This window comes from Elephas maximus, chromosome 4, assembly GCF_024166365.1.
Source record: "Elephas maximus indicus isolate mEleMax1 chromosome 4, mEleMax1 primary haplotype, whole genome shotgun sequence".
Taxonomy (NCBI): domain Eukaryota; kingdom Metazoa; phylum Chordata; class Mammalia; order Proboscidea; family Elephantidae; genus Elephas; species Elephas maximus.
The window spans coordinates 180,445,072-180,470,335 of record NC_064822.1 but is presented as its reverse complement, the minus strand read 5'-3'; the positions used below and the strand labels follow the sequence as shown (position 1 = coordinate 180,470,335).

General features: G+C 50.9%; 1 protein-coding gene across 2 annotated transcripts; it reads left to right on the top strand.

Annotated features, from left to right (window-relative positions):
- The first annotated feature begins 654 nt into the window (after positions 1–654).
- Positions 655–25,264, top strand: PVALB (parvalbumin). Of its 2 annotated transcripts, XM_049881597.1 has the most exons (6): positions 655–735; positions 923–984; positions 3,617–3,684; positions 5,366–5,498; positions 6,829–6,938; positions 25,070–25,264. In XM_049881597.1, the coding sequence occupies exons 1-6, from the start codon at positions 682–684 to the stop codon at positions 25,096–25,098; spliced, it is 456 nt and encodes a 151-aa protein (XP_049737554.1). In that variant the 5' UTR covers positions 655–681; the 3' UTR covers positions 25,099–25,264. The 2 variants fall into 2 exon arrangements, with proteins under 2 accessions (XP_049737554.1, XP_049737555.1); XM_049881598.1 differs by lacking the exons at positions 655–735; positions 923–984 and adding an exon at positions 1,223–1,272.

Here is a 25,264-nt window from a genome sequence, read left to right as displayed (position 1 = left end):
CCAACCCAGGCTTGAAAATGTGGAGTCAACTTGGATTTGTCCAAGCTGGATTTGCCCCCGCGTCTGAGATACTCGCCTGTCTACACATTCCTCTCTATCATCACTACCATTATCCTAGTCCGGGCCCAGCACTACACATCCAGGCTACAGCTACAGCCTCCCCCATCCGGCCCACTCCTCCACTCTTTTCACCCTCAGAGCCAATGGGCAATAGAAAACTAGAGTGTCAACCTCCCAGCAACCTTTGCATGGAAGCTGGGCCTCCTCATGTCACCGTCAAGAACTGAAATCTAATATTGACAACTTCAGCATCCTGGAGATCTTTTTAAGGTGAATGGGGCCGGGGGGAGACCTTTCATGTTGTTCAGACTAGACACTCAATAAATATTTGTTAAACTCATTCATTCATTCATGCTTTTAAAAACACACCCATTGTACTGTCATCTCCAGCCTAAGACAGGTGTCATGCAAATCTCATGAAACCTATGGCCCTTTGCTCCACAAAAGGGTATTTGCATGGGACATTGTGCGTGTATTTTCAGGGGGATTTTAGTCCCCCCAGCCCATCTGCAGAGCACAGGTTGGCCCTGATGGAGATCGTTTTACTGACAGGGAGACTTGAGACACAAAGAGAGGAAGAGACTTGTCAGAGAACATGCTGAGCGTGCCTTTCCACCAGGCATGAGATCATCAAATCAAAGTGCTGGGGCCACTGCCAGCTCTACCACTTCCCAGGTCTGTGGCTTTAAGCAGCAAGTCACAAAACATCTTTGTGCCTTGGTGTCCTTCTCTGTATGGTGACTGTGCCTGTGTTGCAGTGTCGTAGGAAAAAGATCAGGAATGTTTAGGAACTTCGCCCAGTCCTAAGAAGACAATCCCTGCTCCATTCCCTTCCATGCTTTTTTTCTTTCTTTCTTGACAGGAGTTTGGAGAAAGGATATGTTGCTGCCATCTGAGGTGGTCTTGGAAGGCTTCCTGGAGAGGGTGAGACCTGCCTGGGACTCAGTTTCAGGTGTTAGAGGGAGGCAGGGGCCAAGGATTATTAATAGGCCTGGCTCAATGGGCTCAGGGAGAGTGAATGTGATACAGACGGTTGGGAAGTACCTGACGCTGGAAGGGGAGGGGGACAGGGACTGGGGGGTGCGCCACCTCCCAAAATAGCCAACGCAGAAGCCTATATAGGTGGCCATCCCACCACCAGGCTCACTTTCCAACAGGACTCCCACCAGCCCCATCTTTCAGTACAGGCTTTGGCCCTCCACCCCTAACCAGGTGAGTGGTAGCTCCTGGCCTGGAGGGATGCAGTAGGGAGGGGCCGGCTGGAAGGGACAGCATCTCCCCTTCCCCCAGCCACCCAGGGGGTGGGGTGGGGGTGCTGAGAGGTAGGAGTATGGACTTTTGCGTTCTTTCTCCATCCTGCCTTCTGGGGTGACCTGCGCCAATCCCTCCCCTGTCTGGGCCCCAGGTTCCCCATCTATAGAACAAGAGAGGTGGAGCCAGATATTGTAGCCTCTGGCAATGCCATCAGAGGGGGTCCCCGAGTGGGCAGAGGAGGCAGGACGGTGTGTGGAGGATGGACGGGCTGATCAACATCAAGGGCAGAGCTGAAAGGGAATCAGCTGATGCTCCAGCAGGGGGTCTGGGCCCAGAGAGTGTATCTAGCTGGTCAGGGAGAGGTGGAGGAAGGAGAGGAAGAAGGGTGGGCCCCTGTTGAGGCTCCAGCCTTCAGCTTGGGGTTCAGTGCTTGGGTTTGCTCCAGGAGACATGTGAGACTCAGATAGGGCTGAGTGTGAAACTTGATAAGGTTGGGTCCCAGGTACTGGGGAGGGGCATTGGAACAATTGGTGACCTCGAATTAGCAGACCCTGAGTGGTCCCTGCTTGACCACTCCTCACTGTGTGTCTCTAGGCCACTCGCTGACTCTCTCCAGCCTCAGTTTCCCCACCAGGATAGCATAAGTGTCCTTTGGCTGGGAAAACAGATTCTCCAACTAGGCTGAGCCTGCGGCTAACAGGATAGCATGGAAGCTCCGATAGTCCGAGTTAGCAGCCCAGCTGGGGTGGGGTCAGAAATGGTGGGGCAGCAGCAGGGACAGCAGGGACCACAGCATCTGAGGAGGGTCCAGGGGAAAGGCCTCGAGCCAAGGGATACCAGGTAGGGAGCTGCAGTCTTGGTCCCTTTTAAGCTAACTGGTGGGCTATGTATGGCCTGAAGGAGCTAACTCACAGGGAGGGCACCCCAGGAGTCAGTGGCTTCCTTAGGGTTCCAGGAAAGGCAGGGGTCCAGGGCCAAGCACAGGAGACAGTGTTGACAGGGAGTGTGAGGGAATCTGAGCCAGTGGCAGCTGGGCAGCCCTCCTCCCACCCTGGGCAACACTACCAGGGGCCACTCCAGCCCCAGTCCCTCCCCACCAGAAGGGACCACCACCACCATCCAATACAACTCCACTGACAAAAGTCCAGAGAGGGGGGAGGACACAGCCCAAGGTCACACAGGAGATAGCATAGCCTCAGATTTGGGGCCCAGGCCTCCTGACCCCGGTGTTCCTTCTGCATGCCCTGCAGGCAGCTGGTGACAGCCTGGATCCTTGAGAGACTGTGGAAAAGGATGCAACTGGTCTCTGGTTGCAACTAATTAGGGAGTGTCACGTTTCCAAACAGATGAAGTTTGGTGCACAAAACCAGCTGGAGCTTATCTAGAAAGTGTGCTCCCAAGGCGCCACCTCTCTCCCATGCATACACAGGGCCCCTGGTCTCCTAGTGGGGGAAGGTGCATAGAGGTTCCAAGTAGCCTCCTCCACTCTATCCTCCCCCACAAAAGGCTTGTGGGGGAGGGAGAGAGGGTGGACCAAGTCGACAAGGGGACCAGGGAAGCAAGGGGGGGGGAGGTCTGAGAAGAGCTCTTTGAAAAGCCAGGCTAGCAAAAACAAAACAAAAATCAGGTTTCAAAGCGCACATCCCTTGCCAGATGTGAGATGGAGTGCCCACCGAGGGCCCAAGCAGTGCCCGCCTGTCCCAGCCACCCCTTCACTGTGTCCTTGGGTCAGGTTTGGAGACCTCAACGCTCAGATTTTGCAGCATAGATTTGCATCCAGGGTAGACAGGAGGTGAGGCTGAGGTAGGGGCGAAGAGAGAGAAGGAACAGAGCTGAGGGGCCACAGGGATAGAGGCCTGGCTTCTGCAGGTTCAGTATCCTGTCAAAGTGGCCTACAGCTTTCCAGGTGCACAGGCCGAAGCTTCTGTGCTGCACCAAGCCCGCGCCTATTGCATGTCCTTGACGGCTGGCGAACTCGGCCCGACCCGGCTAGTAGCTCGAGCGCCCACTAAATTCCAGAGGCCGCCCGTTGCCCTCGCACTGGCCACAGCCCCTGGAATCTCTCGGACCCCAGCGGGGCGGTCCAGGAGCTGAGGGCGCCGGTCCGGGGCTGGCCGAGCTGCTCGGTGGCGCAGCTGCACTGAGTAGCTCTAGCCTCGCGCCCCGCCCGGCGCCCCCGGCGCTGTGCCAGGGCGGGCGGGCGTTCGCCCAGCGCGCAGCACTGCAGCGCTGGTCATATGAGCAGAAATGATGAGAAAAGCACTTTTTAATCTTTTCGCACTTGCTCTGCCCGCTCAAACAGTTGCAGGATGTCGATGGCAGACTTGCTCAACGCCGAGGACATCAAGAAGGCAGTGGGAGCCTTTGCCGGTGAGCAGCGCGCTCCCCTGCGCATTTCCTTCCCTAATCCACCACCCTCTCCCCTGTACCCCGCGGGCCACACTGCAGGCCAGTCCTCCCAGCACTTTTCTGCCCACTCATCCCGCGGGGCGCTGGTGGCGGGGGTCCTTGGCATTTCCCAAGCTCCGTCCGGGCGGAGCTTGGCGCAGGCATCTGGCAGGGAGGTCAGGCGTCCCGCCTGAGCGACCGAAACTTGCCGGCGCTGTGGCCGATGGCCACGAGCTGCAAGGACTCAGGTGTTCAGGGCCAAGGGCGAAGTCCAGGGCCAGAGGCGGGACCTCTGAGTTCTCTGGTCGCGCTCGGGACTTCTCCTTCAAGGCACATGGAGGGGCCGCAAGCGCGCACGCCTTCTCACCCCTTTCCCCAACCCCGGCTGTGCACAGGACTCTTCCCACCCGGCGGCGGCCGTTGCTGGCTCCCAGTCTATCCGAGCCCCTTCCCATAGCTCAGCGTCCCCCGCCTCCAGCGGACCCGAAAGCGAGGTGACCTTCCCGGAGCTGGCGCTCCGCTCTGCCCAGCCTTGAGCGGAGCATCCCCGGAGCTTCCAACTACCAGCCCAAGAGGGCGGCGGGAGGGCTGCAGGAGGGAGGGGAGCCGGCAGCTTCACCTCTCGGAGCCACCCCGACTTTAGCGCTTGGCTGCCCCAACTGAGACTCGGAGAGGGCAAGGGACTTGCCCAAGGTCACCAAATGTGGCAGAAGGGGGTTAGAACTGGGGTCCCCACTGCACCTCTAGGACTTGGTCCATCACCCCAGTGTCAAAGGGAGCAACTTTTCTTCCCTCTGGCCCTGGGCAGAGGAGAGGAAAGGAGCCCGACTCCCGTAGGACAGTCCAACCCCCCACCTCCCGCCCCAGGTTACCTGGTCTAACTTTGTACCCTTTCCAGGGCGTTGTAAGAGAGGAACTTAAGACAGAAAATTGGAAGGCTCCCATTTCGTTTCTGCTTGGGGTCCCCTCCCCTGGGCACGGAGAAGCTCTGGGCAGGCAATGATCACTTTGCCTTGAGTCACCTTGCTACTTCTGTGGAGAAATGTAGCTGAGATCCTCAGGAGCCTGGCAGCCCTCCCCAACTGGCACAAGAATGGGTTTCTGAGGCAAAGCCAGGACTTTTGGGTCCTGCCCTCCACACAGCCTCCTCCCAGCCACTGTGTGACCTTGAGAGGAAAAGTTGTCCTCTCTGTGCTGATTTTCCTGGCAACACCATTTGTGGCCACAAAGAGGGTGGGCTATCCTCCCTCACCTCCCCCCCCCCCACACTCTGGTTATCCCTCTCACCACCCTTGGGCACCCCTCAGCAACCGCCTCTTCATAGAAACAAGGTTCTCATAGGACCGGAAGTCTTGGTTGGGTTCTAAGATGAGCTTCTTCTACAGAAAGCCCCCCTTTGCCTCCACCATCAGCACAGGGTGCAGTGGATAGAGGGGCCGGTTTGGGGGCTAGCAAGATCTGGGTGTGAGCCCCCCCACCTCTTCCCCCACCAGCTGTGTGACCTCGCCTAGGCTCAGCCCTCAGGTGGAGGCCTGTTCCCTGGAGTCCCCCTCCCAAGGCTGGCAGGTGGGAGTCAGTCAGCCAATGTGATGCCCGCCGCCATTCTCCCACCCTTCCCTACGCCTCTTCTGTGTCCTCATTTTAACCCACTCCTCCCCCACAGCTACCGACTCCTTCGACCACAAAAGGTTCTTCCAAATGCTGGGCCTGAAGAAGAAGTCCCCGGATGACGTGAGGAAGGTGTTCCACATTCTGGACAAAGACAAGAGTGGCTTCATTGAGGAGGAGGAGCTGGGGTAAACTGAGTCTCCTGGGGGGATGCCCATCCTGAGGCTCAGGGAGAGGAGGTGGGCTTGGGACTCTTGCTTCCAGGTTCCCGTCAGCACCCCCCTTCGCCCCCCCGCCGCCCTTATCTCTGCTCCCGTCACGGAAGATGGAGGATAAACGTGCGTGACCACAGAGCTCAGACCCGGGGAGCCAGGGGAGAAATGCCCCTGGTGCTGTTGCTTCCGGAAGAATAAAACCCTCAGCAGAAAGCGCAACTAACTGGGTTCAATTACAGCCACTTAATATTGCTAATGGAATGCTACTACTTAATAATTTAATACAAATGAAGAGGTAGTTTTTTCTGGTTGGCTCGTACCATAGGCAAGGCAGAGGACGTTGGCTTTAGCATTTTCATTTGTCTAAAGGCACCTTCCACCATCCTGCAGACCCCCACTCCTGTCCTAGGGTGACTAGACATGGTTCAGGGAAATTCAGGGGGTGCAGAGCCAGCTTTAGGGGTTCAGGAGTCCTTGGAGCAAAGCAGAGGAGGAGAAGGCTATAACCAGGAAAATGGCAAACTGAGTGGGCCAAGAACCTTCCCATCATAAATCCCTGGCCCACATATGCCAGCCCAGCTGTGTCTGATGTCACCCTCCAGCCAAAGCTGCCTTGAATTTTGTCATAAGGAGGAAGGAGAGGGTGTGGGGAGGGGCTGTTCAACTGGGGACCCCCCCACCCACCCATCCTGTCTCTCCTCTAAACCGTCCCACAAAGGTTCTATTTATCTGGAAATTTCTTCTACCCAGCCATGCCAACACATGCACACACAAGTGTGCTTGCACACACATACTCAGGCTAACTTCTACCTATGCTCCAGTCACCACCTCCTCCAGGAAGCCTTCGGAGATCTTCCCCTTCCCTCAGGTGGAATGAATGCACCTTCTCTACGCCCCTTTCTGCTCCCCGTCGTTGCATCCATCGCCCCGTGCATTCTCTCTCTAAGTCCTTGACCTCCTCCCCAATCTTATTAGGTGGTTTGCTAAGATCCTCTCTGTATCCCTAGTATCCAGTATAGGCCAGGAGAGAGAAGGCACTTAATGCAGGTTGAAAAAACAACAAATGTAGGTGCTGAAGTGGGGTCAACCCTTGGATGAGGCCAACTGCCCTTCCTGCACATTCACCCACAAAAGCATAGCCCAGCCCGGGCTGCCTGGCCTGGCATGGCTGCATGCATTACATGCCCACTGTGCTGCCTGTCCCAGCTGCATGTGTCCCCTGTGCAGATGCCAGCCCACCAGCCATTCGGAGCAAGGTGACCTCATCTGACTCCCTCCCTGCTCTCACCCTTTCCTCCCTCAGGTTCATCCTAAAGGGCTTCTCCTCAGATGCCAGAGACCTGACTGCTAAAGAAACCAAGATGCTGCTGGCTGCTGGAGACAAGGATGGGGACGGCAAAATTGGGGCCGAAGGTGGGTCACTATGACTAGGGTCTGGCACAGTGTGGATCGTTGGGATGTTGAAAAGCAAAAAAAAAAAAAAAAAATCCATAAAGCTATGCTGGTTACAGGGAAGGGGAAGAAGGGGCTCCGTCACACCCCAAGATTAGGAAAAAAAGGTGGCGGGGGGGCAATCCATTAGGTCTGAGAGCTCGGTCACATGAGCCAGGCCAAAAAAAAAAAAAAACTGGTATATTTAACTAAATTTAAACAACTCAGAAAGAATGGATTCTCTTTTCCCCTATTGGATAGAGAGCCCAGGAGAATTTGGGATTTTGCTGGAACTTTTCCTGAACTTTTCCCTGGGTTCCAGTCCCTGCTCTGCCCAAGCTCACTGTGTGACCTTGGGCAGTCTCTCCCCTTCTCTGGGCCTCAGTCTCCTATCTGTAACCCGAGGAGATGAGGCCAACTGATCTCCAAGGACCCTTCCAGCTCTCACATGCTCAGATTCCAGGGATGGAAATTCCTTCCCTCCCAGCCTCCTCGGCACCTCGTCCTGGTGTTCCGTAACCTTGAGTCCCAGAAAATGTGCTTGGTTTCATTCAGACGTACCATTCCAGCTTTGCAGGAGAGCCAGGGAAAGAGCCAGCCAGGTGTCGTGTGGGAATCAGGAAAAGAAATATCTGGCCTTGCCTTACTTTTCAAGCTGTGATCTTATCACAGGCAAGTGACTGGCAGGCCACCGCCCCACTCCTCCATTCAGATCCAACTAGTAGTCACGGAATACATCTTAGCATCGGTGCTGTCACAGGTTTAGCTCTCCTAGACATCACAGCATCCTTGGGAAGTATCTCCATTTTGCAGATGTGCAAACTGAGGTTCAAGCGGCTTAACTTAGTTCAAAGAGCTAGGACATAAGTGGTGGAGCACGGATTTACAGCCAAGTCTGCAGAACTCCAAACCAGGCCTCTTTGCAGTGTGCTGTGCTGTATTATTCACTCCTGTGTCTGTAGGTACATGGGCTTGGCCTGGGCTCTCCACATTCAAATCTCCACATACCACTTTCTAGTCGTATGACCCTGGGCAATTCAGGGTACTACTCTGGACCTCAGTTTCCTCATCTATGAACTGAAGGTATTGATAGTTTTTATCTCATAAGGTTGTCATGAGGATTAGATGTGTTAATACGTAAAGTGTCTGGCACATCAGGAAAAGAAAAACCAGACCCGTTGCCGTCAAGTTGATTCTGACTCACAGCAAGCCTATGAACTGCCCCATAAGGTTTCCAACGAATGGCTGGTAGATTGAACTGCCGATGTTTATGGTTAGCAACCGAGCTCTAAATCACTACATCACCGGAGCTAAAAAAAAAAACGAAAAATCCATTGCCGTCGAGTCAATTCTGACTCATATTGACCTTATAGAACAGAGTAGAACTGCCCCATAGAGTTTCCAAGGAGAGCCTTGTGGATTTGAACTGCTGACCTTTTGGTTAGCAGCTGTAGCTCTTAACCACTGGCCCACCAGGGCTCCACCTGATACAAAGCAGGCACTTAATTAACCCAGACCCCCGTGCCATGCTTCCCTCTCTGTCCCCATCAGCTGTGATCTTGGTCATATCACCTTTCCATACCTAGGTCCTCTTGTTGGCAAATGCAGTGCACAATTTTATCCTAAAACTGGCTTGGGCTCATTGTGAATATTAAGTGGCTGTAGACACCAAATTGCTTTGGGAAGTTACAAGGACTCTGCAAATGGGAGTTGGGTTTATTAAAGTTTTATGCCAGAGACAAGAATGCGCCATCTCTAGCAAGGTCAGACACAGCGAGTCCCCTGGCCTTCGATGCCAGCTGTCCTTCTCATGGCTGGGAAGGGGGAGGTGGTTTTAAAGGAGCCGAGTGGAGGGTGTCAGAGAGACCTTGGTGGCTTTTCTTGGGTGATTCCAGTGGGCGGCAGGTCCTTCCGCACACCCCATCCTCACTGAGCCACCTATCAGTCAGCTGCATCCCAAGCCCTGGTCCTTACCGTGACCCCAACCCAGGCCTTCTGGCTTGCCTCCCCATTTTTATTTGCGGCTAATATGCCATAGCTCAGAAGCTCTGGGCAGGGTCTTCATGGCTGGCTGCTCACCGACAACCTAAATGATGAAGGAAAACCAGGGCAGGCTCTGGCCTGGTTCCCCGCCTGCCTCCCTGCCTCCCCCCTGCCGTACTTGGCTCTTAAAGAGCTAAATTCTTCCATAAAACCAGCAGAGATTTACCGAGTAGCAAGTCCGTGCCCAGCAGTGAGGGATAAGAAAAGATGAATCAGGCCCAGCTCTTGGTGTCACCATTTCCTGGCCGGGTGACTCTGAACAGCGGCGCATTTACTCTGAGCTTCAGTTTCCTCATCTGTGAACTGGGCGTGATAATAAGTATCTCACTGGGATTATGTGAGGGTTCTGTGCCGTAATGTACATGCATGTTGAGCGCAGGGCCTAGCACATAGTAAGTGCTCAATAAATGGCAGCTGCGATATTATTTGTAGTCTATCCACGCCTTGCTTGCAGTTCTAAGCATCTATACAGAAGTGAAGAACCGTATCAGGCAGAGAGAGAGAGGTGGAGGCCGAGATCTGTGTGGAGGGACACAGCATGGAATCGAGCGGAAAGGGGAGGTCCAGGCCCAGGCATTGGCATCAGCAAAGGCACGGGGGCTGGAAAGTTGAGGGCATGTTTAGAAAAGAGCAAGATTGGTTTGCCGGGAATAGGAGGAGAGAGAGAAGTATTACCGGGATGTGTAATATGTGCCCAGCCCCGTGCGGGGCTCCGTACAAATATCACCTCATTTGACCTTGGGATGATAGTGGATATAGGTAGAGATGCAGAAGGGGCAGTTCAGGGGGTCCGAGGTCACACAGCCCCCAAGTGCCAGAAACAGGATTCAAACCCAGGGCTATCTGACCACAGGATCCAGGCTTTTCCCACCTGTGCTGCCTCCCACTGGAATTTTGAGGTCAGGACAGAGCCAATGGTTGGGGGAAGAGATGAAACGGGCAACCAGTGCCGACTGCGCTCCATGCAACACCTTCCCGCCTCCCACTGCCCAAGCCCGTACGCCTTCTGGAGGGGGATGGGAAGAGTGGGTGTGATGATGCCCAACAGGGCAGTGAGGTGGGAGGGAGAGCCCCTTATGAGGCCCCAGCAGGTTCCGTTTCACGTGCTCTGCTGCTTCTGACTGCCAGCGGGTCCCAGCCCTGCCCCCACCGCGGGAGGATGCCTTCCACTCCCCGTATGATCTAGGGCAAATCACAAAACCTCTCTGACCTTCATGTGCCTGGTCTGTACAATCAGGGATCCGATCACTAGCCAATCACTGGGATCCCTTCTAGCTCTAGGACTCCACAGATATCACGGTGGATAAACCTCTCAACAGAGGACCAACTTGGCACTTGGGCTCAGCTGTGTGTCCTTGAATAAGGATGGTGATAGCACCTACTTCATGGAGCCCCTATTGTGTGTGAGGCACAGTGCTTAGCACTGCACTCATGTAATCTTCCTAACTACTCTTAGAGGTGGATCCTAGGAGTGTCCCATTTTCGAGCTGAAAACATGGAGGCTTACAGTAGCTAAGGGTTTGGCTAAAGTCCCATAGTTAGGAAGAGACAAGATCAAGACCTGAGCTCCAAAGCACATGCCCTGTACTGCCACCATCATTCATTCATTCAAGGCCTAGTGAGCATCTATGGTAAGATTATTTCATTGATTGACTTATTGCTTGCTTCTCTCTCCCACTAGGATGTTAGCCGCATGAGAGCAGAAACTTTGTTTTGTCCACTTGTGAATCCCCAGTACCTGGAATGGGAACTGGCACATAGTAGGGGCCCAAGAAATGTTTGCTTATTACATGAATGAATGAATATATATGTGTGCGGGGATGAGGAAGCACGGTGGCTGCCTGTAGGGGGAGGCAGTCTGCCGGCCAAGGCTGGAGACCTGTGTGGGCTGGAGGCTGGCATGCAGCAGTGGCTGGGGGAGCCCAGAGGCAGGTATCACCCCGTCCCCAGCTCTGTTTGTCCTTCTGAAGGTGATATTCATCAAGTTCTTTAAGATCCCAGTTTGAAGGGGGAGAGTCGAGAGACAAAGTTCTAATAATAACCCTTTGCATTCCTGTCTCTGGGACAACTCCTTCCAGGAAGCTCAAAGACTTTTATAGCTGTGGTCGATTGATCGTTGGAGACCAGTGCCATGCTGGCAAGGGGGGTTTTAAGGGGGAAAAAGAGAGAGAAGCTAGAAAGGGAGGTAGGTGCCAAAACCCCAGTTGCAACTGCAAAATGCAAGGACGCACAGCAGGTGGGACTCACTACGTGACATGTACCTTTCCCAGCACTTTGCCTTCCCAACAGTGGACCTCAAACTTGAGCTTGCACTGGAGAGACCTGGAGGGCTCAGGAAAGCACTGGTGGCCAGGCCCATCCCCAGGATTTCTGATTCCTTAGGCCTGGGATGGGTTCCAAGCTTTTGCATTTCTAACGAGTTCTCAGGTGATGCTGATGGTCTGGGGAAAACACTCTGAGGACCACTGCTTTACAACCCCCATTTTACAAACAAGAAAACAGAGGCACTGAGAGGTTAAGCAAAATGCCCTCACTCAGCTGCCAGGTGGCAGAGCCAGGATTGAGGCACAGTGGTCTGGCCAGGCTTGTATCCCCTCTGCCTTCCTGCCTGTCACATGGGCATGTGTCCCCGGCCGGGGCACTCCACCTGTGACACTTGCTTGCTGGGACCTTACAGATTGGCAGAAATAGTGGTTACCATCCATTCAGCACTTCCTGTGTGCCTGGTACTGCACATGGACCTTACTTCTATAGCTCTTTCAGTCCTCACAACAGTTCCCCAAAGTAGCTCCGTGACCCTCACTGTGCAGACGAGGAAACTGAGGACCAAAGAAGTGGAGCAACTTGCTCAAGACCACACAGCTCATATGTGTTCGAGCCCCACTTCGAACCCAGACGTTTGCGCTCATCACCACTTACTTGGATAAGACACATACAACCCACATACATACCACACACACATGCAATCCTAGTGCGTTTCCTGAAACTCGTCCATGGGTCCAGTTTCCATGCTTCCAACCTGTTCAAACTCAAGAGCCCATGCTTTGCTTTTCCCCTTCATTTGCTGCAAAATTTCCAGTCAAAATTATTTCCTGACCATTGCCGTCTCCGCTCACCTGCCTGAAGGCGTTTGCCTTTTCTGCTTCCTTCTGGCAAAATCTGTTCTCTTTTATCCTTAGGTAGTCTATTTAGCAAGGGAGGTGGAGTGACGGAGTAAGTCCTCAGGCTATGACAGCACACCTGAAGTCAGACAGAAAATACTAAACCCGTTGCTGTCAAGTCAACTCCAGACTCATGGAGACCCCATGTGTGTCAGAGTAGAACTGTGCTCAGTTGCTGAGTTTTTCTAAGTAGATCCCCAGGCCTTTCTTCTGAGGTACCTCTGGGTGGACTTGAACTGCCAATCTTTTGGTTAGCAGCCGAGCACACCATTAACTGTTTGCGCCACCCAGGGACTCCCAGACAGAAAATAGAACTCGCCAGCTGTGAGCGTGCCCAAGCCTTTGCCTCTCTTTGGACACACATTTCCTCATCTGTAAAGTGGGAATAAAAACAGTCACCTAACAGAGTTGTTGCTCACATTAAGTGAGATTGTTCTGGAAATGACTGAGTGATACTTTTTTCTCTCTTATTTTATATATTTATTAGAATGTATATTTCGTTTATGGAAACCCTGGTGGTGCAGTGGTTAAGAGCTTGGCTGCTAACCAAAAGGTCACCAGTTCGAATCCACCAGGTACTCCTTGGAAACCCTTTGGGGCAGTTCTACTCTGTCCTATAGGGTCGCTATGAGTGGGAATCGACTAGACGGCCATGGGTTTAGTTTTTGGTTTTATATTTCATTTGTTAGCCGCCTCAAAACCCCTTGGAAGCAGTGCAAAACAAATCCTCAAATGATATGAAATAGAGTCTAAGACAGGAGAAACGGGAGAAGGATTCAAGGAGACTCTCACCTGCCTCCCTGTAATTCCAGCCTTTTTTTTTAGCCAGTGTGGGATTTGATTCCCCAGGAAGGCAGGACGTGAGTACCAGGGCCAGGTCCTGGCCGCCCGGCCCCAAGGTGGCCACTGCTTTGTCCGCGTCTCATATTACGCTCACATCAGCCAATAGGGTCAGGCGGGCAGAGGCTGTGACCCCCACTTGAAAGATGTGGAAACTGAGGCCCAGAGGACATTAAGTGGCCAAAGTCACGTAGCAAATCCTTGGCAGAAATGGAACTTGGGTCTCCTGACTCCGCTACTCTCTCCAACTAGGCTGCATGGAGATATCCAGGTTATAAATGGTTCCTGTGCTTAGCAAGCTGCTCGTTTTTATTCCCAGGTGGACCTCGCCTGACTCCGGCCTTATGCTGCACTAGATAAGATTGAGCAGAGGGAGCAGAGGCAGCACTTACATAATTGCCCTCAGTAAAGAGGAGCAGTAGTCAGGGCAGAAAAAGACCTTCACTTTCCGTTTATCCCTCTCCTCCCTGGGTGGTGCAAACAGCTAATGTGCTCGGCTGCTAACAGAAAGGTTGGAGGTCTGAGGTGCCTCAGAAGAAAGGCCTGGCAATCTACTTCCAAAAAGTCAGCCACCGAAGACCCTGTGCAGCACAGTTCTACTCTGACACACATAGGGTGGCCACGAGTCGGAGTCGACTCAGTGGTAACTGGTTCTGGTTTTTCTGTCTGTAGGATATCAGAACGCTGTCAAGTCAGTTCTGACTCACGGCCACCCCATGTGTCTCAGAGCAGAACTGCTCCATAGGGTTTTCAAGGCTGTGACCTTTAAGAAACAGATCGTCATGCCTGTCCTCTGAGGTGCCTCTAGGTGGGTTTGAACCACCAACATTTCGGCTAGTAGTCAAGCGCTTAACCATTTGCGCTACGCAGGGACTCCTGAGTCAGAATGCAGGGCCACTCAACTCCATCCTTTGAGAAAGGGATCCACTCTGGCGTGAGCTGTGCCTGAGTTAGAATCTTCCTCACTGAGTGACTTTCAGCCTCAGTGTTGCCGGAAGTAAAATGGAGATACGAAAGCTCGAGGATGAGACGGGCTAATACACAGGGCAGTGCCTGGCACAGAGCAGGCCCCCAGAACTGTTGACGCTGCCTCCTCGCGGCTGTCTGGCGTGACCCCGGATGACTCTGCCTCCGTTCTCTAGGATGGGAACGTGATCCTTGTTTGCAATACCAATTTTAAGAAACCCAGCCCAGGATCTATTTAGGGGCAAGGTGATAAACCAGGAGGCCGGTTCCTTCGTCTTGGCCATCACAACAGAGGGGAGGAGAGAGCCTTCCAGCTGCTGACTCAAAGTCCTTCTCAGTTTCACTTGAGGCTATCAGCCTGTGCCGTTCTCACCTGTCAATACTTTCTAAATTTGTCCAATCCCCACAGCAGCCCGGACTGGGCAGACCTAATTAGGCTAATTTCAGTTTCCTGAAGGAGAGGAGGCCAGCGTCCTCCCAGTCTCTGAATCTCCATCTGCTGCCTGCCCAGCCCCCACCCTTCCCTGCCTGCCTGGTCGCTTTCTGATTGAACGTTGAAGGTATCAGCAAGCTAGCCTCAGAGGGCCTTCCAGGAGGCTTGAGACTCAGAAGTTAGTGCTATAATTGCACGTCTTATTGGAGGAAGAACTTTCTGAATCCTTCCAAAACAGCACTCTCCCTCACACCTCAGCAATAAGAATTGATTTAATTAAGCTCCCACTTGGTGCCAGGCACTGTACTAGGCACTTCTGGTCCATTATCTCAAGCGTACCTCACCATAACCCTGTGAGGAGATACGCTCAGTATCCCTATTTTACAGATGAGGAAACTGAGGGTCAGAGACTGAGGTCCCACGGATGGGCATGCTGCAGGTGGGATTCCGGTCTGGATTGTTCTGATAGAGCCGGAAATTTGTATCAGGGCAGCTGGTTGCTATTTAGGCTTCCTGTCTCCTCTGTCTGTTTATGTCCTGCTTGTGCTTCTTAGTTTCAGAATCTTTGTGGTTGTTATTTCAAAGTTCCAGTTCGTGTCAGTTTCCCTGGGAAGATCCAAGGGAGGTGGGACTAGTGTTTATTGACCACCTATAATGTGCCAGGCACTGTTCTGAGATATTTCAATTGTATGTTTTCTGCTGGTCTTCCCAATAGCCTTGCAAGTAGGCATTATTAAACCCACTTTGTAGATGAGAAAACTGAGGCTTAGAGAGGTAAAATAGTGACCTAAGGCCAACTAGCCGGGAAATGATGGCACGTGATTCCGACCCAGCTCCAGAGTTGCTAGAAGTTGTAGGCAGGTGCCAGGGCAGAGGCAGGAAACGGTAGGGGTAACGGAGGCAAACGATGACAACAGCAACAGTGATGATAACAAAGGTCCCAGTGCCATCTACAGAGTCCCTGCTAAGTCACAGGCAGTAGCCCGGCATTTCAAGGCTTGGCTTTAATGGATTGATTTCTAGAAGCCTCTTGATAACAACAGCTGCCAATTGCTTGAGTGCGTGCTATGTGTCAGGCTCTGTGACGAAGCCAAGGGCTTTAATGCTGGTTCCTCAGGACACCCCGAGGAGGCAGGTACTCTCATGAGCTCCATTTTACAGGAGAGGAAACAAGCACAATGAGGTGAGGAATCCAGTCGAAGCCACAGAAGCAAGAAGCTGGGGAGCTGGGGGTTGAGCCCTTATCTGTTGCTCCAAACGCTGTGTGAGAGCTGGAAGGGAATTTTCTAGGCTTGTCACAGCAAGGTAAAGAAACCAAAACCTGGAAGGGTGAGGTGTCTTGTCCAAGGACACAGTGGTTGGTGGAACCAAAACTTGTACCCCAACTTCTGCACCCCACCCCTCAATCAGGATCTTCCCACAAAGTCAGACTTTACAGTGTCTCTGTTTGCTCGTTTGTTTTTCTTCAAGGAGAGCCCTGAACATTTCGGAGGAGACCTTTTGATAGGAGGCTGTTGGTTAATTGGTTGGTTCGTAAGCGTTCTGCCCTGAGCGAGACCCACAAGACACAGAGAGGCGGCCTCTGCCCTCTATTTGTCTACTAAGAGCCCTCTCAAGGTTCTGAAAGGATAATTAGAATCCTGTGTTCTCTGCAAAAAGCCAGGCACGTGGCCATGGTGAAGCCCTGGCTGCTTCAGAGCGGACCCCAGAGCAAGCAGGGGTCTGACAGACAAGCTCTGGAAAACCCTGCAGGTCCCAAATACCTCCCATAGTTGTTGGTAGGGCCAGCGAGTTGGCTCTCACTCACAGCGACCCCATGTACGATGGAACGAAACACTGCCCAGTCCTGCGCCATCCTTATAATCGTTGCTATGTTGAGCCCATTGTTGCAGCCACTGTGTCAATCCATCTCGGTTGAAGGTCTTCCTCTTTTTCGCTGACCCTCCAGTTTACCAACCAGGATGTCCTTCTCCAGAGACTGGTCCCTCTTGATAACATGTCCAAAGTATTTGAGATGAAGTTTCGCCATTCTTGCTTCCACGGATCTCTCTGGCTGTACTTTTTCCAAGACAGATTTGTTCGTTCTTCTGGCAGTCCACGGTATATTCAATAGTCTTCGCCAACACCACAATTCAAAGGCATCAACTCTTCTTCAGTCTTCCTTATTCGTTGTCCAGCTTTCACACGCATATGAGGCGATTGAAAATACCGTGGCTTGGGTCGGGCGCACCTTTGTCCTCGAAGTGACATCTTTGCTTTTGAGTATTTTAGAGAGGTTCTTTGCAGCAGATTTGCCTAATGCAATATATCGTTTGATTTCCTGACTGCTGCTTCCATGGGCGTTGATTGTGGATCTAAGTAAAATGAAATCCTTGACAGCTTCAATCTTTTCTCATTGCTTATGGGTCCAGTTGGAAGAATTTTTGTTTTCTTTATAATGAGGAGTAATCCATACTGAAAGCTGTGGGCTTTGATGTTCATCGTTCATTAGTTAGTACTTCAAGTCCTCTTCACTTTCAGCAAGCAAGGTGGTGTCCTCTGTATATTGCGGGTTGTTGATGAGTCTTCCCCCAATCCTGATGCCCCGTTCTTCTTCATATAGTCCAGCTTCTAAGATTATTTGCTCAGCATACAGAATGAATAGGTATGGTGAAAGGGTACAGCCCTGATGCGCACCTTTCCTGACTTTAAACCAATCAGTATCCCCTTGTTCTTTCCGAACAACTGCCTCTTGATCTATGTAAAGGCTCCTCATGAGCACAATTTACTGTTCTGGAATTCCCATTCTTCGCAGTGTTATCCATAATTTGTTATGATCCACACAGTCGAATGCCTTAGCATAGTCAATAAAACACAGGTAAACATCCTTCTGGTATTCCCTGCTTTCAGCCAAGATCCATTTGACATCAGCAGTGTTATCCCTCGTTCTACATCCTTTTCTGAATCCAGCTTGAACTTCTGGCAGTTCCCTGTTGAGGTACTGCTGCAACCACTTTTGAATGATTTTCAGCATAATTTTACTTGCATGTGATATTAATGATATTGTTCAATAATTTCTGCGTTCTGTTGGGCCGCCTTTCTCTGGAGTGGGTACACGTATGGATCTCTTCCAATCGGTTGGCCAGGCAGCTGTCCTCCAAATTTCTTGACATAGACAAATGAAAGAAAAGACCTCCCATAGTTTGGCTAAAAAATGCCAGGCCTCCTGCTTCTGGAGAGACCCTCAGCTGGCGTTCACGGTCCTCCGCAACCGACTGCCCCCAGGCCCATCTGGTGTAAAGGTGATTAACAGGCTCTTTGCTCATGGGTGCCACAAACAGTTAGGTATTCAACTACTGACTGAAAGGTTGGCAGTTCGAATCCACCCAGAGGTGCCTCAGAAGAAAGGCTGGGTGATCTACTTCTGAAAGGTCACAGCCATTGAAAACCCTATGGAGCACCATTCTGCTAACACACATGGGGTCGCCATGAGCCAGAGTAGACTCAGTGGCAACTGGCTGCTGGTTCCCGATAAGCAGCCTGAGAGTCCTTCATTTCCGGGGAGGGAGGAAGAGAGGTTGGTGTGGCATGGGAAGCAGTAAAGACTGGCGTCCCCTATTGATCATCTCTGCAAGTACAGGCCTTGGAGGAAGGACTCAGGCCTCCTTTATTCTAGGACAGAGCAACTCAGGGCCCAAACCAGGAATTAAATGGCAGATTGAAGCTGGAGAGAGTTCAACCTTCCACCCCAGCTGGACTCCAGCCCTACCAGGAACGTTGCTGTTAGGTGCTGTTGAGTCGGTACCCTGTGTACCACAGAGCGAAACACCGCCTGGTCCTGTGCCATGCTCCCAATCGTTGTTATGCTTGTGCCCATCATTGCAGCCACTGTATCAATCCATCTCATTGAGGGTCTTCCTCTTTTCGGCTGACTCTCTACTTTACCAAGCATGATGGCCTTCTCCAGGGACTGATCCCTCCTGACAACGTGTCCAAAGTATGTAAGATGCAGTCTCGCCATCCTTGCTTCTAAGGAGCGTTCTGGTTGTACTTCTTCCAAGACAGATTTGTTCGTTTTTTGGGGGAGTCCGTACCAGCAATTGCTTCTCCATATTCAGGTAGGGGAAATTCTTGAGACCAGGGGCCAAGTCCTGGCTCTTCCTCTTATTTTCCACATGACCTTGACACTTCACCTCTCCAGGCCTCTGTGTCCCCATCTATAAAAATGGGAATCTTCCCATTTACCTCCCAGGGCTGTCATGAGAATTCTGTGAGTTAAGTTAGTACTTGCTGAATCCTAAGGAGGATCCTTGAGCCATTCATTCATTTGGCATTCATTTATTAGCTTCTGCTGTGTGCCTTCCATCTTCTTTTGATGCTTCCTGGAAGGAATACACACAGTCATTATATCAAAAAGAATTAGTCAATATTCAACCATTTCAAGAGGTGGCATATTATCAGGAACCAATGGTACTGACGGAAGAGATCCAAGCTGCACTGAGGGCATTGGCGAAAAACAAGGCTCCAGGAGTTGATGGAATATCAATTGAGATGTTTCAACAAACAGATGCAGCACTGGAGGTGCTCACTTGTCTATGCCAAGAAATATGGAAGACAGCTTCCTGGCCAACTGACTGGAAGAGATCCATATTTATGCCTATTCCCAAGAAAGGTGATCCAACAGAATGTGGAAATTATAGAACAATATCATTAACATCACACGCAAGCAAAATTTTGCTGAAGATCATTCAAAAGTGGCTGCAGCAGTATATCAACAGGGAACTGCCAGAAATTCAGGCCAGTTTCAGAAGAGGATGTGGAACCAGGAATATCGTTGCTGATGTCAGATGGATCCTGGCTGAAAGCAGAGAATACCAGAAGGATGTTTACCTGTGTTTTATTGACTATGCTAAGGCATTCGACTGTGTGGATCATAACAAATTATGGATAACATTGCAAAGAATGGGAATTCCAGAACAGTAAATTGTGCTCATGAGGAGCCTTTACATAGATCAAGAGGCAGTTGTTCGGACAGGACAAGGGGATACTGATTGGTTTAAAGTCAGGAAAGGTGCGCATCAGGGCTGTATCCTTTCACCATACCTATTCATTCTGTATGCTGAGCAAATAATCTTAGAAGCTGGACTATATGAAGAGGAACGGGGCATCAGGATTGGAGGAAGACTCATTAACAACCTGCGTTATGCAGATGACACAACCTTCGTTGCTGGAAGTGAAAACGACTTGGAGCACTTACTAATGAAGATCAAAAACCATAGCCTTCAGTATGGATTACACCTCAACATAAAGAAAACAAAAATCCTCACGACTGGACCTATGATCAACATCATGATAAACGGAGAAAAGATTGAAGTTGTCAAGGATTTCATTTTACTTGGATCCACAATCAACAGCCATGGAAGCAGCAGTCAAGAAATCAAACGATGCATTGCATTGGGTAGATCTGCTGCAAAGGACCTCTTTAATGTGTTGAAAATCAGGGATGTCACCTTGAAGACTGAGGTGCGCCTGACCCAAAAAAACAAGCCGTGGTATTTTCAATCCCCTCATATGCACGCAAAAGCTGGACAATGAATAAGGAGGACCGAAGAAGAATTGACGCCTTTGAATTATGGTGTTGGCAAAGAATATTGAATATACCATGGACTGCCAAAAGAACGAACAAATCTGTCTCGGAAGAAGTAAAACCAGAATGCTCCTTAGAAGCAGGGATGGCGAGACTTTGTCTTACATACTTTAGACATGTTGTCACAAGGGATCAGTCCCTGGAGAAGGACATCATGCTTGGCAGAGTGCAGGGTCAGGGGAAAAGAGGAAGACACTCAACGAGGTGGATTGACACAGTGGCTGCAGCAATGAGCTCAAGCATAACAACTGTAAGGATTGCTCAGGACCGGGCAGTGTTTCGTTCTGTTGTGCATAGGGTCACTATGAGTCGGAACCAACTCAACGGCACCTAACAACAGCTGTGTGCCAGGCCTTTTCTAGCTGCTAGAAGAGTGGTGAGCAAGACAAAGTTCCTTGCCCTCCTGGATTTACATTCAAGTGGGGGAAGACTGACAAAAATAAGATCATTTCAGAAAGTGCTAAGTACTGTGAAGTAAATTAAAAAGGGCCAACGTGACAGAGTCATGGGGCAGTGACATTCAAGCTGGGACACGTGTCACTTTATACCTAGGTCTCAACAGGTCAGAAACCTCCAGGTTAAAGAAGGCAACCTAAGAGGGTGGCTTGAGTCATGCCCGCTGTGTGACTTTGGTCAAGCTATTTAACTCTTGGGCCTCAGTTTCCCCACATGTAAAATACAGACCAAGGTATCTCCCCCATGGGATAGTCATGAGAATTCAACGAGATCATGTATGCAAAATTTCTCTTACCTAGGCATTCAATAAATGTTAGTTACTTACTATATGGAGTCCCTGGGCGGGAAAAATGGTTAACGTGCTCGGCTGCCAACAGAAAGTTTAGAGTCCACCCAGAGGTGTCTCGGAAGAGAGGTCTGGTGACCTACTTTCAAAAAACCAGATGCCGAAAACTCTATGGAGTACAGTTCTATTCTGACACACATGGGGTTGCCATGAGTCAGAATCGACTTGACAGCAACTATTTTTTACTAATTATATAAACAGACAATATTAATAAAAGTACTAACAGTAAAAGACTTCTCAAAAGAGTCATCTCCCCACCAAGGTGGGCAGGACCATAGAGACTCATGGCTCATGGCTGAGAAAGTGAGTGCTTTGATACCTGATGGGTGGGGGAGATTTTTTGAGGGTGTTTGTTGCTCAGTTATTTATTTGGGATTCCACTCGTGTCACTCACTATTAGTACTCAGCCTGAGAGCCTGGGGGCTTTTAGGACCAGGTGGTAGACCCTCCCTCTCTCCCACCTGCAGCCTCCTTGAACGGTTGCCCAGATCCCAAATCCTGGTCATCCGTCTTTCTTGTCCTCAAGGGACAGCTTGGGGACAGGACAGGGTAGTGTCCATTTCCCAGGTCAAGCTCCAGAAAGGTGAGGAGCCCAGGTAAGTGTCCCTCTACCAGTGCCAGGTTATTTCCATGGTGATAACACGCCTGGATTTTGTTGTTTCTTGTTGAGTTTGTGTTTTGATACAATTTGAGCCTTATAGAAGAATTGCAGAGGTAGTACAGAGAGTTCCATATATCCCTCACCCAGCTTCTGCAAATGGTAATATCTCATGTAACAATGGTACAGTTATGAAAACTAAGGAATGACGTTGATAGGCTTTTACATCTGCATTTCATATAAAGTCCGGGAAGGGTGGGGCTTACCTCAAGGAAGCCCAGATGCTTGCTTTGGCCTTTTGGGAGCCATTTCACATGCAGTTCTTCATTTGCTCCTGGAGAGAATTACTAGTGCCCCCACCCTTCACCACCCTTCACCACAGGGGCAGACGAGGGAACTGAAGCCCACAGAGAGGCATTTTCCAGCAAATAGGGCCAGGCTAGGACTGCAGCCCCTGACCCTTGATCCCCAACCTGTGCCCTCCCCACTCACGATGCTCCACTTCCTAGAGGCAATGGAGACTGGCTGACCTGGGGTCCTGCATGCCCTGGCAGCCCGGGACATGGCATCTCAGGACCACATGGTGGTACGTGGTGGCAAACTCCTTCTTGCCTGCTCTCATCTGGAGAAAAAAACGCCAGAGAAGACATTCCCTGGACCCCCTTTATTCCAGAGAAAGCTGAAGTCTTGGCTGCTGAACCATACCCCTTTTGACCCTTGTAGGGAGGACCTCACAGTTGAGGGGCATGGAAATCAGTGGGGGCTAAGGACCTTCCATGTGCCAAGCACCTGACATACCTGTTATCTCTTTTGACCACCTCCACTCCAGGAAGCTGACCAAACCAGTAGTCCTCAAGTTGGTTCTGACTCATGGTGACCCTATGTGCTCCACAGAGTTTCAATGGCTGATTTTTTAGAAGGAGAACACCAGGCCTTTCTTTTGAGATATCTCTGGGTGGACTCAAACCCCTAACCTTTGACTTAGCAGATGAGCACATTAGCAGTTTGTACCACCCGAGGACTCCAACTTTTATTCCTTTTATGGATGATGACAATGAGCTCAGAAAGGTTAGGTGCCTTATCTGAAGTCACACAGTCCATGAGCGGTAGAGCCAGATTGGAGGCCAGGCCTCTTCGGCTGTATTTGTCCTATCATACACAACTCTAGCCCAGCACAGCTGCTGGGTCTTCCCAAATACCCCTGGTGTTTCCTGCCCTCCTAGGCTTTGACTGGAGGTATCCCTTCTCCTCCATCTGCTTTTTCCTGTAGGACTCCTGCCCCTTCCTAAAGTGCTCAGAGGCACCTTCCCTCTTGAAGGTTTTCCTGCTACCTTAAATAGAAGACACCGCTTCTCCCTTTGAGACTTGAAGCCTCGTACCTCTCTCATCCTTTCACAGACATTATTGCCCCTCAGTGTCAGGCACTGCGCCCGTGTGGGGAGACAGCAGGCTCCCTGCCTCCCTCCCCGGCGTTTATGCTCCAACGCAGAAAACAAACAAGTCAGCAAGTATAAACTCAAAAATCTTCTGGAGGTGGTCAGTGCTGGGGAGCTAGTAAGACGTGGTGATAGCAAAGAGGATCACAGTGGTGGACAGGGATCACTGCTTTCACCAGGGTGGCCAGAGAAGGCCACTTGAGGAGTGACAGTGGAGCCAAGACCAGGTGAGTGAGAAGGAACTAGTGTGAGAAAAGTGGGCCGGCTGAGTGAGCCAGGTGGAGAGAACAGCAGGGGTAAAGGCCTCAGGTGGAGATGCCCCTGCGTGCTGGAGATTTAGAGAAAAAGTGGCAACACAGAGCACTTCTTGCCTGTCTTGTTTCCCAACTTGACCAGAAGCTTCTGTCACCTTGGGTCTCCCTTCACCTGTTTGGGGCTGCCCTTTTGTTAGTTTCCATAGAATTGGATTCAGTGGCGGGACCTTTGATCGCCCCCTAGTGCTGACATCAGTCACTGACACCAATAATTAATACCCGCAGAAGCATGGAGGAAAACCCTGGTGGCCTAGTGGTTAAGTGCTACAGCTGCTAACCAAAAGGTAGGCAGTTTGAATCCACCAGGTGCTCCTTGGAAACTCTATGGGGCAGTTCTACTCTGTGCTATAGAGTCGCTAGGAGTCAGAGTTGACTCGACCATGATGGGTTTGTTTTTGGTTTTTGGAGCATGGAAGCCTGGCATTGCCAGGAGGGAGGGGCAGGTGAGCCCACGGTAAACTTGAAGGTAAGCAGATGTGATGGGGGTGAAGGAGGACCTTGGACAGGGGAATTTGAATGCTGGCTTAGACCTGGAAGCTCTGAAAAGTCACTTCTCTCTGGGGCTCAGTTTTCCCTTCTGTAAAATGGAAATAATAGCCCCCAGTTTCCCAGGTGTTTGTGGGGTTTAAATAATGAGCTATGAGAGGCAGAGCCCGGCCTACTCCGAGGACCTGTACCTGTTCACATCTCTGTGCTTCGTGGAGATGATACCGTGTTTAGACTCACTGGAAACCCTGGTTGCATAGTGGTTAAGTGCTAGAGCTGCTCACCAAAAGTCAGCAGTTTGAATCCACCAGGCACTCCTTGGAAACCCTGTGGGGCAGTTCTACTCTGCCCTATAGGGTTGCTCTGAGTCAGAATCGACTCGACAGCAACAGGTTTTTTTGGGTTAGGGTCATGCTGGAGCATGCAGTGGTTAGAGCTTGGCTGCTAACCAAAAGGTCAGCAGTTCGAATCCACCAGCTTCTCCTTGGAAACTCTACAGGGCAGGGGCCATGCTTGGTCTTCCCAGGAAGGTGGCAAGACAAGCATGGTGGCTTTTGAACCTGACTGCTCATCAGGATCATGGCAACTTGCTTCTCACCCCAGACCTCCTAAATCAGAAATTCCAGGGTGGGGGCTTGGGAATCTGCATCTTTTTAAATTCTGCAGTTGATCCTGGTGGGTGGTTTGGGAACAACTAGCCAAATAGTTGAGAAAGAGCTCGGATCCAGAGTCAGGCTGACCTGGGTTTGGCTCCTGGCTCTGCCTTTTCGTAGCTGTGTGGTCTTGTAAAAACTGCTGAACTCGGTGCCTCAGCTTCCGAATGGGAATAATGGTAATACGCACCTTACAGGATTATTGCCGGTGTCAAGTAAGATACTGTATATAAAGTACTTAGAATAGTGCCTGGGGTATGATAAACATTCACAAAAATTTTATTGTTATTATTATGAATAATATGATGAGCCCTGGTGGCACAATGGTTAAAGCACTCAGCTACTAACCAAAAGGTCAGCGGTTCAAACCCACCAGCCGCCCCATGAGAGAAAGATGTAGTTATCTGCTTCCATAAGGATTTACAGCCTTGGAAATTCCACGGGGCAGTTCTACTCTATCCTATAGGGTCGCTATTAGTCGGAATCGACTTGACGGCAATGGGACTTTTTTAGGTTTATTATGAATAATAGTTTGTGAGTGGCATGATATCATGAGGCAAAAGATATGGTAGGCCCACCATTTCCCATCTCACTTCATTCATTCATTCATTCCCCCACTCACTCACTCACTCCATCACCCCAGGCCTCCTGCAACGGATACAAGAACCGAAAGAAAGCTGTGTACTTAGAGTGTGACCAGCCTCCTTTGACCTCTCCACCTCTGATTCACCTTCCTTTGTCACTTTCTCTTGCAGAATTCTCCTCTCTGGTGGCTGAATGCTAAGAGGCACTGACTGCCCTGGCCTTCCACCTTTCTGCCCCAAACAGCTGACCTCAACCCCTCTTGCTGCCCTCCTGCGTTCTGTTCAGTTTATGTTATTTTTTACTCCTCCCATCCCCTGCAGCCTTCAAATAACACCATTCTTCTGGAAAATGCTGGAGAAATAATA

Excerpts from the sequence above, each read along its gene's own strand:
- PVALB (XM_049881597.1), top strand. The coding sequence starts at position 682 with ATGAGATCATCAAATCAAAGTGCTGGGGCCACTGCCAGCTCTACCACT. Across the intron at positions 3,685-5,365 it reads GGCAGTGGGAGCCTTTGCCG|CTACCGACTCCTTCGACCAC; the intron begins GTGAGCAGCGCG and ends CCTCCCCCACAG. Across the intron at positions 6,939-25,069 it reads CGGCAAAATTGGGGCCGAAG|AATTCTCCTCTCTGGTGGCT; the intron begins GTGGGTCACTAT and ends TTTCTCTTGCAG.